The sequence below is a fragment of the Seriola lalandi genome, unplaced genomic scaffold (assembly GCF_002814215.2).
Source record: "Seriola lalandi dorsalis isolate HSWRI2012SDOR001 ecotype SW California unplaced genomic scaffold, Sedor1 jcf7180002054995, whole genome shotgun sequence".
Lineage (NCBI taxonomy): Eukaryota > Metazoa > Chordata > Actinopteri > Carangiformes > Carangidae > Seriola > Seriola lalandi.
The window spans coordinates 583,994-599,086 of record NW_019525544.1 but is presented as its reverse complement, the minus strand read 5'-3'; the positions used below and the strand labels follow the sequence as shown (position 1 = coordinate 599,086).

Sequence of the window (15,093 nt, the reverse complement as noted above, 5' to 3'; positions counted from 1 at the left end):
CACCTCCACAGCAGCTGTAGAACACCTGCACTGTACCTACTGTAAGGCGGATTACTGTAGGCAAGCGGGTCCTAAATTGGGGGGTGCCCCCCTTTGGTAGACCACAGAGCCGTTGCAATGAGTACGCACATTATCAGAAGATATGTAATGAAACTAAAAGACCTTTGTAACAACAGACACTTTGACTTGTCAAACGCAGGTGTAACTAATATCAATGTTAACTGATGCGCTGCATTGCAATAATTTTCATTTTTCAAACTGCGGCATTGTTATTAATGTTATAATTTCCTGCTAACACACGTGAGATATGTGGGTCAGGAGGAAGGGTGAGTCATCTACTATTGACAAGGCATGACATGGCAGTTCAGACAACGGTTCCTCCTGTCCACACATCCTTAGGCAAGACATTGACCCCCAAATGGTTCCCATGTGTCAGGCCAGCAGCTTGCATGGTCGCTCACTGCCAACAGTGTGAGAGTGTGTTTGTGAATGGGAGAGTGACGAATTGTAAATTGTAGAAAGAAATAGCAAATTGAAAAAACCCTTTGTGTGCTGTGAAAAATGTCAATCAGTCTGATTGATCTGAGAACAAGACAGAAACAAGAGCACTTTGATTGTGACAAGTAGGGCTGCAACTAATGATTTGTATCATTATCAATTAATCTGATGATTACTTTTCTTGATTAATCTTCTGATCTACAGAACATTTGAAAACAGTGAAAAATGTCCACCACAATGTCACAGAACACAAGGTGACTCATTAAATGTCTCATCTTGTCAGACCAACAATCCAAACCTAAACATATTGAATTCAATACAATGTAAGACCAAGTAAGACAGAAAGTTTTCAGATTTGCAAACCAGAAACCATCAGTTCTGCTTTAGACATTACTTCAACAATAAACCAATTATTAAAAAGTGTTGCCAATTAATTTTCTTTTGATCAACTCATCGTTGCAGCTCTAGAGACAAGGATGTCAAGATTCAGGTTAGCAAGATTTACGTCAACAACATGTTAACGTACAAGAAAAACTTTACTGGTGATGCTCACCGATCAAACACTTCGGTCAAATCTAAAATATGAAGAAGCTCATCTTCATCTCAAGTTCACTGTCAATATAGCAGAAGAGCCTTGTGTGCAAAAAGGTTCGGAAAAAGTATAACTCGCCTTTTTCATGTGAATGAAAAACATTTATGAGAAGAAGCACAGTTAAGGTTCTTAATCAGGTCATTTCAGTAGGATACACATAGCAGCTCAATTTCCACATGACAGAAAAACATCTGTTGTACGCACACGAGGACATGGCTGCAAATGTGTTGACGATAACGACAACGAAGAATGAAGTAAATGAAAAAATCTTGAATTTGATGCATGTGACGACTGATGTGTGGTACGACCGCATGTTTTTAACAGTGTCCACGTGTTATATTTTTTATCCCTCACTGTGAGAAAGCAATGGTAATGGACGACCGGCTCTGGTACAGACACTGTACTTGATGATGAAAACACAATTAGCTGTAGTTTCCCAAAACCTCATATAAACAGCCACATCACGAATAAACACAAACACTACACAGAAAGATATGAGGTAGAACTAGAAATTGACAACATAAAAGATAGTTCAACAAAATCTTCTAAAAAAAAAAAAAAACATCAATCACATCCCTGCCTCTCTTTGTGATGCATTCACTTTTTTTGAAGAAGCAAAGCATGAGAGCATAAATGTCTACATCACAACAATCATCACCATCTAACAGACAGGTGTGGTTTACAAACGACCAATTACAAACACCAATAAAGCCATAAATGTCACCAGTATCTCCCCCAGTCTCTGCACTCAGCACAGATCCTCAGCAAAACATAACAAAACCTCAATCTAACACATTGTGCCAACACCCACGTAATCTCTCCTCCTTATTGGTCGAGCTCAGACGACAGCCCGCCTCCAGAAGCGACTGAGAGGCTGCCACAGCTGTCACTCACGCGCGCTGCTTTATAATAAACAGCCCATTTCAATCTAGGTTGAGGCAGAAGATAAACAAGTTGGAGGCCTACATGCCCGTGGCCTAGATAGCTATATTTAAAAGATATTTAAAGTCAAATCTCCCACCTAGCACAAAACCTGTATTCACCACAGGACTATACACTAATCCGTGACTTTTATTAGTATCTATATATAAGAAGAAACACAAATTCTAACGTTTATCTAATCAAGTCGGTAGATAAACTATACAGCATGTTTTTTTTTTTTAGGTGAAAATCCAAAATAATCTATTATCCCAAAGGAATCATTAGTAATGTGATCCTCTATGTAAAAACATAAGTCTGGTTCGGGTGTATTATTTACCTCAGATCACATGGAAATTTCTGGCTGTGTCGAGTTTTTTTCCAGCAGCAGTGGATGTGTTTAGTGTTGGGGGGGCGTGTACCTGCCGAGAGCTCGGGCTCCTCTGCCTGCAAAAAAAGTCAGTGTTTGGCATTTCACTGTCCCACTGACGCTTTTTCTACCACAAATACAGTCTATTAATGTTCTACTAGACAATATAAATGGTCCGTTTAATGCCTGTAAGGATATTGTACGAGGTGCAGGGTAGTTTAAAAGTAGAGTACAAGCCAATCTTCTTACATAAGTGCAGCTTTTAACCAACTGTAACCCTGAGTTAGACATGTAACCACACTACTAATGACACTTTCACGGGAATTCATTAACAAAAACAACCGGGCGTTATTTTTGACAGGTATATCCCCGAAATTGATCTCAGCTCACCCCGACACGTTTAGCAAGCCGCTCCAATTTCTGCACATCAACTCTTCCCGTAAGAGATAACGAGCTGCAGAAAACGACAAGCGACACATTACGATGTTTACTTCTCCCCTAGCCGTGTGTATTTAACGCGGAACAGGCGAGCTTAGCTTCCTTTTAACCCGCAGCTCACAGTCAGTATGGCCTCCGTCCGCCCCCTTCCTCATCCCAGCTGAAGCCCGATACACAACAACAACCGACCTGCCGTTAGCTTCAAGGCTAATCCTCCTAAAGCAGCGACCAGCAAACACCCCCAGCCCCGCCACAAAACGCGTCAGAAACAGTGCTACTCACTTTAAGGACGCCCCACATACGTCCCTCTTCGTGCTGGACCTCGTGTAGGCTCCCGTATCTGAGATAATAAGGCCCACTTTTCAATGGAGTCCACACGCTGCTGCAGCTCTATCGGGTTTGTTTTGTTTTTCTTCTTCCTGACGGGTTCCTGGAAAGCGCGTGACTGCCTGACCACGTGGTGCGCTGCTGGGCCAATAGGAGGAGAGCCCGAGGCTGGGTGAAAACACTTGCAATATTTCACCACATTCGATAAGCTGTAATTTTATGATAAATATCTATAACCCCGGCTTTAACCTATATCCAGTTTATAGTGATGTTATCAGGGGCCACTGTCAGATTAACCTTGTGGGGGACCCCGGAGTAAAATTTGTTCTTGGGCCCCTATTGACCCCCAATGTGCAAGACAGTTTCATTATTTACTCCTGTACCCAGAAAGTATACAGGGCCCAGTTCTCCGAATGTGTCTTAAATAATTCAAGCTAACAGCAGGTTAAAATGATCCTGTTAATTTTTATTCAGTTTATTTGGGTCTTTAAACACATCTGAATGTTGTTTTGTTAATCCTGGAGGAAGCTATCTTGCTTGAGTGCAGTTACATGAGGTAGCTGTGTTGGGAAGCCTCCCAAGACTAATTTTATGTTTTGGTTTTTGACTGTTGATCAGACAAAAAAAGCAATTTGAATGCATTAACTTCAACTGCATGGAATAATGATGGGTATTTTTCCACAATTTTCTGACATTTTATACACTAAACAATCAACTGATTGTTAAAGAAAACTTGTCAGATGTATTGACATTGAAAATAATTGTTGTTAGCATTACAGTTCTACTATGATGGAATGATACAAGGGAACCTAGGGTTTCTACATGTTAATTACTTGACAGAAACAATGGAAACAATTTGATAAAACACAACTTTACAAGAAATGAGTTCAACATGAACTAAAACACCAGATCCACAAGATGGAGGATGCAGACCCATCATAGTTGATACTATACCTGGAGCAAGTTTCTTACAAATTTGCAATTAATCAAATCATGTAGACCAAAATGATATGGTGTGACGCTTTGGGACCCCTGGGACCCCTGTGCAGTTGCTCGATTTGCCAGGTTTGATCATCCAGCCTTGATCATTTTAAAAACACTGAGAACATTAGTCGAAGTCCCCTCACTTACATTAGAAAGTATAAACCAAACAACAAAAAGAAAGTCTCAAAAAGTTTTTAATTATTTATAATTATTATTTATTTCTTATTGAGTTAGTTATCCAGCTACTTTGTGTTATGGAAATTGTATTTCCCAACATTCAAGGCTGGAAAACAAGCAGCTTTCAATGCTTGTCAAGAGGCCGTTAGTTCCCCCAGCATGCAGACACGTGTTCAGATGACACGATACACATGTCACAGTGAAGTTCCCACCCGTGGACAACTGTGAAAAGATAAGTTAAACACAATCAACTGTCTGATCCCATAAACTGCTCAACACAGAAAATCTCCACTGAACTCAGTCCAAAACAGGGGGTGGATAATCAGCTGTTCCAGGCAGCTCCCACCCCCATTTCACTGGAAACAGAAACTATGGCTCCAGTCATTATAACCATGTGTGACAAAGACAGACAACAGATAAATGAAATAAATAAATAATTTATTATATATATCCATGAATATAGTTGTGTTCGGAGTTGAAGCTTTCAGACAAAAAAATGGTACAGAGAAAGAAAGAGATCCTAGAACATTATTACTCTTTCAGTTTCAGTATTACTCAGGAGAAACACATGAAAGCTGGATGAGTATAAAAGCTCCAAGTGAACACAATAACATCACAAGATACTGAGGAACATTCAGAGTAACGCACCACCTTCATCCTGCATCCATCCATCCATCTATCCATCCATCCATCTGTCTATCCATCTATCCATCTATCCATCTATCTATCTAAACCAACAGGTTTCCACTGCACTGGTCTCAGTCCCTGAGTAAACAGATCAAACACACGTCAAACAGCATGCAGAGCTCTGCCAGAATTTGTGATCATCTAGTGAAATGAGTCTTGTAGTGAATTCAGTGCATCCCCCAATTCCCTTGTGTTTGTTTATTAGGATTGTTATTATTACAGTAAAGTTTTTCATGACTTTCATGCAGGGTTCACAAGATGATGATGTGTTACGTGTTAACCTTTTGGAACCTCTGCTGGAAACTCGTGCATATTACTGTTCCTTACAACTGTTTGTAAATAGTTCTGTTTGGTAACAACAATGAAGAGAGAAAGAAGAAATATGGCCAACTGGGGAGCAACTTTATTCATTGTTCCTGTTTGTTTTTATTTGCTCTGTCCCCTCTCCTTCTTATTTAAGTCAAAAATCTAGATTTTAGTTATTATGATTGATGATTTTTATCAATATAATGAATTAAAGTGGGTCTTAATGTACAAAAAAAGAAATAATAAAAGACTTGTCTGACAATAGAGATGGTACTCTTAACGATGCAATGTTAATGAAAACTGTGCTGTGAATTTGGATTTTTTTCTCCTTTTTTTTGTTTTTCTTCTTCTTTGTCTCTTTTTAAAATGTATTCGTGTTTATTTTTTTCTTCAACATAATTTTCAAAACAGGGCTAAAATGTGTAGAATATCTATAATTCTCTTGCTGTAAATCCCATGGCTGCCAATAAATACAAAATAAAAAAAAATGCTCAGAACTCAGTTTTCAATCGGTAAATTTTCTTCTGTTCAGTTGTTATCGGAGAGGTTGACAAGTGGACTTTTTAGAAACAATATTCCTGGCAAACCATTAAAATGTTTTATTTTCAGAGTAATGCACATCATTCATTATAAACAGCTGCATTATTACATTCATCAGGAAGATGAAATATTTCACTACATGCCATACCTACGCAGAAAGCTGTTTGTACAGTCAAACTGAATGTGTTTAACTACAGAGATGCAGCTGAAATCCCTGCAAAAAGCCAAGTAGTAGATGGGACCTTGAGTTAAAATTATTTGTCAAACTACTATTTTTAAGGTCAAGAATGAACATTCACACTGTGGGAATCTGTCCTATCACAAAATACTGTACTCCTGTTTCTTAATAGAAACAGCAGTGAACAATTCAAGCACATTGGGCGAGGGTATCACAGGGCTATGTTATATGTCATAGATACCTCCTGGCAATTTAGATTTGCCAATTAACCTATTGCGTATGTCTTTGGATTGTGGGAGGAAGCTGGAGTACCAAGAGAAAACTCAGAAAGGCCCCAGCCAGCTGGCAGGTTTGAACCGAGGACCTTGCGGTGTTGACGGGACACTGCTAACCTGCTGACCTGCCGTACTTCCTCTACTTTTACTAAAAAATCCACAACATTAAGCATGAAAGTTCATTCTGATCTTGGGAATAGTAGGTTTTAGAAAACAATCCCAACTAAAAGTGTACCTACTTAAGTTTTTCAGAAAATTTCAATAATATCACACAGTTTTCATCATGCTTAATCTTTAAGCCGACACAGATGAGAAGTCTTAAAAGTGCTATGGTAGAAATCATGTCAACAGATCATGTTGCTCATGACAACTGAGCAAACTCCTGATGACAAAGACTGCTAAAAGTTGAAAAACAGCTAGTAAGTGGACCTTGAATTGGGATCGTTTGATAAGTAGGTTCCATTAATGCTCTTTGTGTATATTTGCATTGTGTATTTCTTCTACATCATCACATTAGCTACTATTGCTATAAAATATCTGACTATTTTATCTACAGAAGCCGCTGCAGAGTGAAAACCTTGAATTTCAGAGAAGTCAGCTGTTCAGAACGAAAGATAAACGGCCTTCATTTCAGCTCGACCACCATCATTCCCAACACCATCACAGGGTTTTGAAACAATTTCATCAGATTAAAGGGTTGCAGCATTTTCACATTGCATGCCACAATCACATCCATCAACTGAAGCCCTTTGGAGTCACAAGGTTTTCATTTGACAATAGTTAGGTGACGTCCAAACCCACTGTTATAAATCAAAAATTAATAAAGGAAGGCATTTCACAAAGTCTTTTGAAGATAAACAACAGTCAGTGGTTTCTTATCGTATCACCACATCTTCTTTAGAACTTTCCATTGCTGGAAGATGAATGTTCATGTGTTTTTCCAAGATTATAGTACTTATTAGAAAAAGATGAATATCAATGAGGCTTTAGGGCTTGAGAGAAAAGGGAAAAAGTGTCATTGTGACCACCAGCAGCTCCACAGATCTGTCCTGATTTTATTTGTTCCAGTGTGAAAGCTTGTTGGCTCCATTCCCCTGAAAAAAAATGGTTTCCACTGGATTACGCAACACAAAAGCAGCAGGAAGAGGGGATAATGAAATAGTCTGATGAAAGAGGCAATAGAGCATAGCACCAGTGGCCGCTACCATGAGTCACTGAATAATGATTTTATTAATTTACAAAAATCCTTCTGAAATTACATTAATGAGAGCTCCTTAGTGCCAACAGCAAGTCCATTAACAGTCCTTAAATTTGTAGTTGTTTTTGATCAGACTGCTGGTTTATGTGCCTCATGGTAAAGTTAAATCAGTGACTGCAATGATCTGTCTCATGCCTCACAGCTGCTACAGTACAGACATAAAAAGCAGCCATTTCAAAGTGTCCCATTCATGCTCTCAATCTTGAACCTATGAGTGTCAAAGTGTTTTGGCCACAGGAATATTTATTTACACAGAGCACCAGCAATTCAACAAAACCATCTCCCTAAAGCCCATTCACTTTCTACTGAGATAAATATCAGCTGGTGTTTTCCATGGTTGCTTGGTTTCCTAATGTTTTGGCAAAGAAAAGCTGCCTGCGGCTGAATTTTTTGGATGAAACCACCAATTAGTATCAACAATCAATCCCCAACCAATACTGCAACATGTCTCAAATATCTGCTGTGTCACAGACACAGAGAACGAAGCCATCAGCAAAATCAAACTGGCCTCTGGACAGTTCCAGCACCAGCCGTCTTTAGTGGTGCGATTAAACGGAGTTTTAGTTTTGATTTGAGTTTGATATTAACTTGTTTTTCTGTTTTTATTTAACAAAATATTCATCACTGATTCAGTATAATAGATGAATGTAACAAAAGTAATATATTACTTGGACGAGTCTCTAAATGCACTTTCCAACAGGAGATTTACTCCTTACAAGTTAGTGTCCTATTATGGACATTTCCTGGCTCAAAAATTCAGCAAGAGATAAACTCAATGTTTAGGTAAGACTTAAGACTAAAGAGTGTGTAGATCAGTTTTGTGACAGAGGCATTCACAGGTCCAAATTTTTGGGACCAATCCAAAACAAACAAAAAGGAAAGACCTATCCAACATGCATAATTTAATTTTACGAGAACTGAAAATAGAGTCGACCCGAACAGATTCTAACAGCAATAAAAAAACAGCCCTGGCCGCAGCATGATGCACTATCAACTAATTGGATAATTTAAAAAGTGGCTGTGGTGGAATAATGATAATAATAATAATAATAATAATAATAATAATAATAATAATAATAGTAGAAACTGATGTTTTATATGCCTCAAAGACAAAATTGTATAAATAACTGAAAGTCCTACTTGTACCTCGTCCACCAACAATAAAATATTCTGTACATGTTCAAAACATTTTGTGGGTGGAGAAAACACTAACCTGTGTGTTTTCTGTGAATCAAATGCCAAAAACATGTAATTTAATGGCATAAATCATACATACAACTGATTTTCCTACAATAAGCTTGGCTTCAGTTCCCAGCTCAGAACAATGCTGCAGGATGAACTGCATCCTTGTCTGATTTGGTTTATTTCCATTTCAAAGAAAAAATCTGAACAAACAATGTTTGAATAATATATGACATGAGTTCAGTAAGATGATGATCACCACTGAAATAACTCAAGTTCACACTTCTCGCTCTGCTTCTCGCCTCAAAACGCACAGTGTTTTCCCGCTGTGTGTGTGAGCTGACACACACACTAGGGTCCAATCGGATCCACTCGGGTATTGGACATATTGACACAAAGAACAGAGACTTGGAATAGTAAAATGAAACCCTACCTGACCTGATTAGACAGAGTCTCAGGGTCTCAGTTCCTCACAACCGAGTGGACCCATGAAGACGTGTGCTATAAGAGCTACAATTACCCAGAAACCATCTCTCTCCCTCCTTCCACCAACACTGATCGGTATCTTTGCTGAGGTGTGTCTTCGCTTTCAGGGGATGAGGTCATAACTCAGTCTTGATCCTGTGCATCAGATCTCTCTGGTCCACCATGTCCGTCTGTCTGTTCCAGCGGTGGTAAGCCAGCAGGGCGATGTTCTTGGCAGCCACTGAGCTCATCTCCATGGCGCTGCCGGCCCACTCGATACCATTGAGGTAGTAGAGATTGGGGTGGAGCTCCACAGGTGGCAGACCCTGACTGCTGCCGTAATGAGAGTAGGGCTGCCATTCGGTCACCTGCACCGAGTAGTACGACCTAAAACAGTAAAGAAGGAAAATTGTTATTCCACTTTTTTCAGAATTAGTGAACTGTCTTGAACTATTGGATGAAATTTAGTTCACACATTCATATCTGCTAGCATGGCTGTAGACTCGTCTTGTCATTTTGCTGCGTTATCTCACGTATCTGGAGATATTGTTTTAGGTCAATACTAGAACTGAAACAATTGATTATTTGATCAAGTGATTGAAAGGACATTTTTGAGTAATCAAGTTATTTTCTAAACAAAAAAACCCTCTTCTCAGATATGAATGTTTGCTGGTTCCTTATGAAGGAAGTGGCTGACCTGAAGAGTGTTTTGAGCTGAGACTTGTCCAGAGGCTGTGGTGAGAACACTTTATAGACTCCAGCCTCTTGTGGCTGCTTACGCCGGAAGCCCGCCGAGATGTTGACGGGACAAACACTAGCCACGCTGTTGAAGAACAGGTCGGGTGTCTCAGTTGTCAAGATGCTGGCAAAGGGAAACAGGCGGGGGTCCGAGAAGCCAAAAAAAGAGGTGTTGAGGTAACCATGGACAATTGTTGCGACTGTGCTGTGATAGTTGCCGGGGAGCTGGTCAAAGGGAGGTGTGAAACCTTGGAACTGGACCCCAGACCCGACACTGGCCTGAAGCGGCGTCGCCAACACTACAATATCATACAGCTCTGATCCCGTCCCTGCTGCTGTGGTGAAGCTCAGCTGGTACTGGAGCGCCTCCCCTGTAGATCAGTCATCAGTGATACACAAGATCAGTCTCACACTACACTGCATGACCTAAAATTATCCGCATCAGCGCACTGGTATTTACTGGCAGATAGAATCTAGACGCATTCAGCGCATTTTTTACAACTCTACATGTCCATGGTGATACAATAGAAATATAAGTATGTATTACTATGCCAGGACAAAATGTAATCATACACATGTAAAGGTGTCAGTTTGTCAACGATGGCGTGAGGATAAGATGTTTTTCTTCTTCTTCTTTTTTTTTTTTAAATAGATACATAATCATCATGCACATCTGAAACAATGATTTTTCCATACTTAAACTGTAATGCAATTCACACAAATGTTGGCTCAAAGGAAAGAATCAACACTTATATACCACCATTTTACTACTGAATAAGTACTTGAATCTTAATAGGAACTGAACTCCCAACTGTGCAGTTTAATCATTACAAATACTTAGTGTTGAAATTTAAATACCACTTATTTCAAAAAATCAGGTGGCTCAGAATGGATTGGTTAAATTCAGACATCCCTGTTATGCCTTCTTTAGATATTTTTTTTTACAGTAGAGAAGTGACAGGGAATGGGAGAGAAACGAATGGCATTAACAAGGTTCCCTGGCTGGATTCAAATCAGGGACCTTGTGGCTCATGGTCAACACCTCAGCCCCTGAGCAACGGGGATGCCTACTTGAATTTTCTATCTGAAATTGTGAAAGCAATTTTTTGAAATTGCAACTCACCGTCTGGATATTTCAAAGAGAAAAATTCCCCCAAAATAAATTCAGACACTGTAGATAGTATTTGAAGAAGGATGTTTCGGAGCTATAATTTCAGTGGTGTGGGGAGCCCTGCGGACAGCATGATTGTTATCACTCCCTAAGATAAATCCATATAAAACTGTATTAAAATGAATTAGTAGCTCAACATGATCCAGTTCAGTCAACATCAGGGTTACGTACCTGACTGGATGGGGGAGATGGCGTTGACTTGTGCTTGGCGCAGGTTAGCGTTGGCTATCTTCAGCAGACCAGAACACACCAGCTTGTTGCCTCCTTCCACCGCCCACAGGTTGTTCTGGGCACCAGCTAAAGACACAGCGCCTGAGACACACACACACATAAGCGCACACACACACACATGCTCACTCACAACAGACAGCGCCAAGTTCTATAAACCAATTATCAGCTGCCCACACACTTTCCTGTTCTCTCGCTCCCACAGGCCACCCCGTCCTCTCACCTTGCTTTTCCTCTCTTCTATTCTCGACTCCCCACTCCTCCCTTCCTCGTCTCCTGTATCTCTTTTCTTTTCTTTCCACTTTCTTTCCTCTCTCCTGACCTACATTGGCGGGGACGTAGATGTTCATCTCATAACTGGCCCTAATTTCAGCACTGCAGCCTTCCTCTTTTCACTCTCTCCTCGCTCTTTACACCCTCACTCCACTGTTCATTTCTTCACTCATCTGACCTATGAAGGCAGGGATGCTGACATTCTGTCCATAGTTGACCCTCATGACGGGTGCGATGACCTCGTCGATGAAGCGCTGCGACACACCCAGCTCCAGCAGCGAATCAGAGAGTGGCCTCCGGGTCATGTTGATGAAGCCACTCCCCCCGAGGGAGTCCAGCAGCTCCTCCACAGAGCTGAAGGCGTAGCCGTGGGCCTGGTACTTGTATATCCTTTATTACGCATGTACACAGAGACAACAAATAAATGGTTAATTAGTTATTATAGTAGTCAATTACTGAGTCAGTGGACAGATTCATAAATTGAGATACTTTTTTTCCCTCATTCCTGTAAGTTGGAACAAATAAGCATAAATTTCAGAGAGAGGGACTTACAGGCTCACTGTTTCTGATTTAGTGAGAATGCCCAGTCATGTGTGATATCTGAAACAGGACAGGCTGATCAGTTTTGTTGTATTATACCGTGTCATTTTAATGCTGAACGATGAAGACAGCTAATTTTTCATTACAGCAGCAATTTCCGGCAGATGGTTGTCGATATTTATACAGACCTCATGCTCTGAAAGTCACACATTGAGTTGAGGTTTTGCAGTGATTATGACTGCAGATGCCTACTGCGCAGGAAACAGGAAATAAATAACATGAATATCTCAGCATAGGCTTTGCCCTTTGACTGTAACAATAGAAGGCAGTGTTGTGCATTCAGTCTATACCTGTTGTAACGGAGAGTTAAAACCAGAAAAGCTTCGCTAGATCAGAGATGCACATTTGTTTGGCATCATTAAGAAGATGATGAATACATAGATAAGAGCAGCTTTATGTAATCTTCCCTATCTTGTAACCCAACTGACACCAGAGAAAATATGAAGCGTACCAGGTATGATGTGCAGGTGTATGCAAGTTAAACTGGGGCTCCTCCAAGCACATACAGAGACATGCTGGACATCTGCAACAAAGGCATGTGCATGCCAAGCAAGTTCCATGAGACTAAACCCCGAACAGGGCATTCATATTTCTTACCTCATGAATTTCTCCATAATTTCCTCCACCCACATCTGCAGCCGTATGAAGCTGATGCCATAGCGCCACCACAGACGGAACAAGTCCAGCAGGTACCAGTCTGTCTCCTCTAGAATCACCTCCTTGCCGTTAAAGACCGCAGTCTTTCCCGCCACGCTGCGACGATACTTCAAACCTTGAGGAGTCGACACGAGACAACATGAAGGACAAAAGACACTCAGATTTAATATTGAAGTGTGTTTTTTAAATCAAATCGTCTCTTACGGTTGTAAGGTAAAATGTGTTGGTTTTTTTCTGTTTTACCCTTTGTATTTCCCAAACTGCGATTTCACATTGATAATTATGTGTATATATATTCTCTGAAACCTTCCGTAATTAATATGATAAAATTCTGCTTAGTAAACTCAAACCATTGACATGTCTTGACTGATGACCTGACCTTTCTTCCTGCCCAAGAAATGAATCCTAAGCAGTGACTTACATACATTATTTTCTTGGTGTGTGTGTGTGTGTGTACGTTGTGTGTTTGTATGCATGTGTGTGTCGTGTGTGTAAACCCACCGAGCTGCTTGACAAACTCCTGCATGTGGAGGTTGAGGGAGTGAATGATGGAACCTCCAGACTCGTAGTCATTGTGATTGACGGTGACGGTGGCGAGACGACCCCCGACCTCACCCTTTTCAAACACGTCCACCTGCACCTCAGGGCCAAAATGCTGCCGCAGGAAGTGGGCCGTGGCACTGCCTCCTATCCCCGCCCCAACCACCGCTGGAGCACATGGGATTGAAGAGAATGTGTGAAATAAAACTGTGAGGTGAAATGTGTCTTAAAACTAATGATCACCAATCATACAGATTTTTCTACAGTACTGTGCAAACATTCAAGGCACTTTAGATTCATCATACATCATGAAGTCTGTCTAGGATTACATGAAGACACAAAGGACACAGAGACAGACTAAATCCACAGAACTGTGGCAAGTTCCCCAAGACGATGGAGCAACTAACCTGCCAAGATAGTATATACTGTACATAGTTCATGTATACATGCACATACTGTACATAACCACATACTGTATTCATAAATTACCTTTTACAGTAATTTTTCACCAACTTGCATGTACATAGTGGCAATATGTTTATGTAAGTACATTGAGAGCCATTACAAACAGAGTCTGATTTCTTGCATGTGCAAAAATACTTCTCTGATTATCTCCATTACTTGGATACCATTTTTGGATTAATGAGGCAACACTGGATTCTTTGTAAAGTCAAATAAAAAGGACATTTATAAATACCATTATATCCAACTTAGCTTTCAAAACATTAGCTACATTCAGATGTAGCTGCAGTAGCTCACATGAGTAAAGTCACACTAGCCTGTGAACCTCTCAATGCGGGCGTTACGTTAACGTTAGCTTAATTCAACGGCTGGCCGTGATGTGTAAACATACTGCTTTCATTACCTATTTTTGAAGGCGGGGCTCCGTCGACATTAGGGGGTCCCTCCGGGTCTCCGACCACCGACCATGAGGACAGCAGGACGGCGAACAGCGGGAGCAGAGTGCCCTCCATAGCGGCGGCAACAGAGCAAACGTGACCAGGAGGAGAGGAGGCGAGCCGCGACCGTTAAACTACCGCATTAGGTTAGCTCCTCTCTGTCTCTTCCCTTTACACGGGCAGTGTGTTCAGAGCACGGCTATTCACATATCGCGGTAAATGAAAGAGGATATTTTTAAATTTTAAACACACACGATGGCCTGGTAATGGTGTTGACGATGCAGGTTAATTCACTGAGAAACAACCGTTCACATCCACGTCCGGCAACATCATGTAATCTGAACCGTTGTCTTGTTTCGGCCAATCACAGCCGTCTGAGCAGGTCTACGTGAGGTAATGAATGAGTGTACGTGCTTTACGTAATGCCATGATTCTCAGTGTTATTAACGCAGTGCTGCAAGAATTAACGTAGCCAAACACAATGGATAACATAAGCATGATACAGTGGTATTGTTCTCAACAGATAAATCATGTCATCCTCAGCCAGGATGGGTTACCAGCAGGACAAGGTGGGCAAATGCGTAGTATCCATTTATCCCAATGGCCCCAAATACCCAAGCTTTACTCTTCTATTGCTGATGAGTGTGTGGTACCACAACATCTGGTTTCAGTCAAAGACCTGAGTCAGGATCACAGACCAGTACTTTTTATTGTTAATAATATATAAGGGGAAGAAATATGTCATGTTATATTACGTGAATGCATTATTTTCCTGAATATAATTTAATCACC

At 40.7% G+C, this 15,093-nt stretch overlaps 2 protein-coding genes across 4 annotated transcripts in view; both read right to left on the bottom strand.

Annotated features, from left to right (window-relative positions):
* crebrf (creb3 regulatory factor) overlaps positions 1 to 3,224 on the bottom strand; it is a 31,974-nt gene extending 28,750 nt beyond the window's left edge. Inside the window, exons 1-2 of one of the 3 annotated variants that reach the window (XM_023397104.2) lie at positions 3,099 to 3,224; positions 2,349 to 2,455 (exon numbers count right to left, since the gene is read on the bottom strand). The gene's annotated coding sequence lies outside the window, so the exon portion shown is untranslated. Of the gene's footprint in view, positions 1 to 2,348; positions 2,456 to 2,768; positions 2,910 to 3,098 lie in introns of those variants that run through there. The other 2 variants (XM_087171382.1, XM_087171381.1) reach the window with 2 other exon arrangements.
* A 1,497-nt stretch (positions 3,225 to 4,721) lies between these two features.
* On the bottom strand, positions 4,722 to 14,643 carry pcyox1l (prenylcysteine oxidase 1 like). Its single transcript, XM_023397099.2, has 7 exons — positions 14,268 to 14,643; positions 13,364 to 13,570; positions 12,803 to 12,977; positions 11,784 to 11,995; positions 11,276 to 11,416; positions 9,893 to 10,304; positions 4,722 to 9,582 (listed from the first exon to the last, which is right to left on the bottom strand). Exons 1-7 carry the CDS (start codon positions 14,374 to 14,376, stop codon positions 9,333 to 9,335), a joined length of 1,506 nt encoding a protein of 501 aa, XP_023252867.1. The 5' UTR covers positions 14,377 to 14,643; the 3' UTR covers positions 4,722 to 9,332.
* Positions 14,644 to 15,093: the final 450 nt, after the last annotated feature.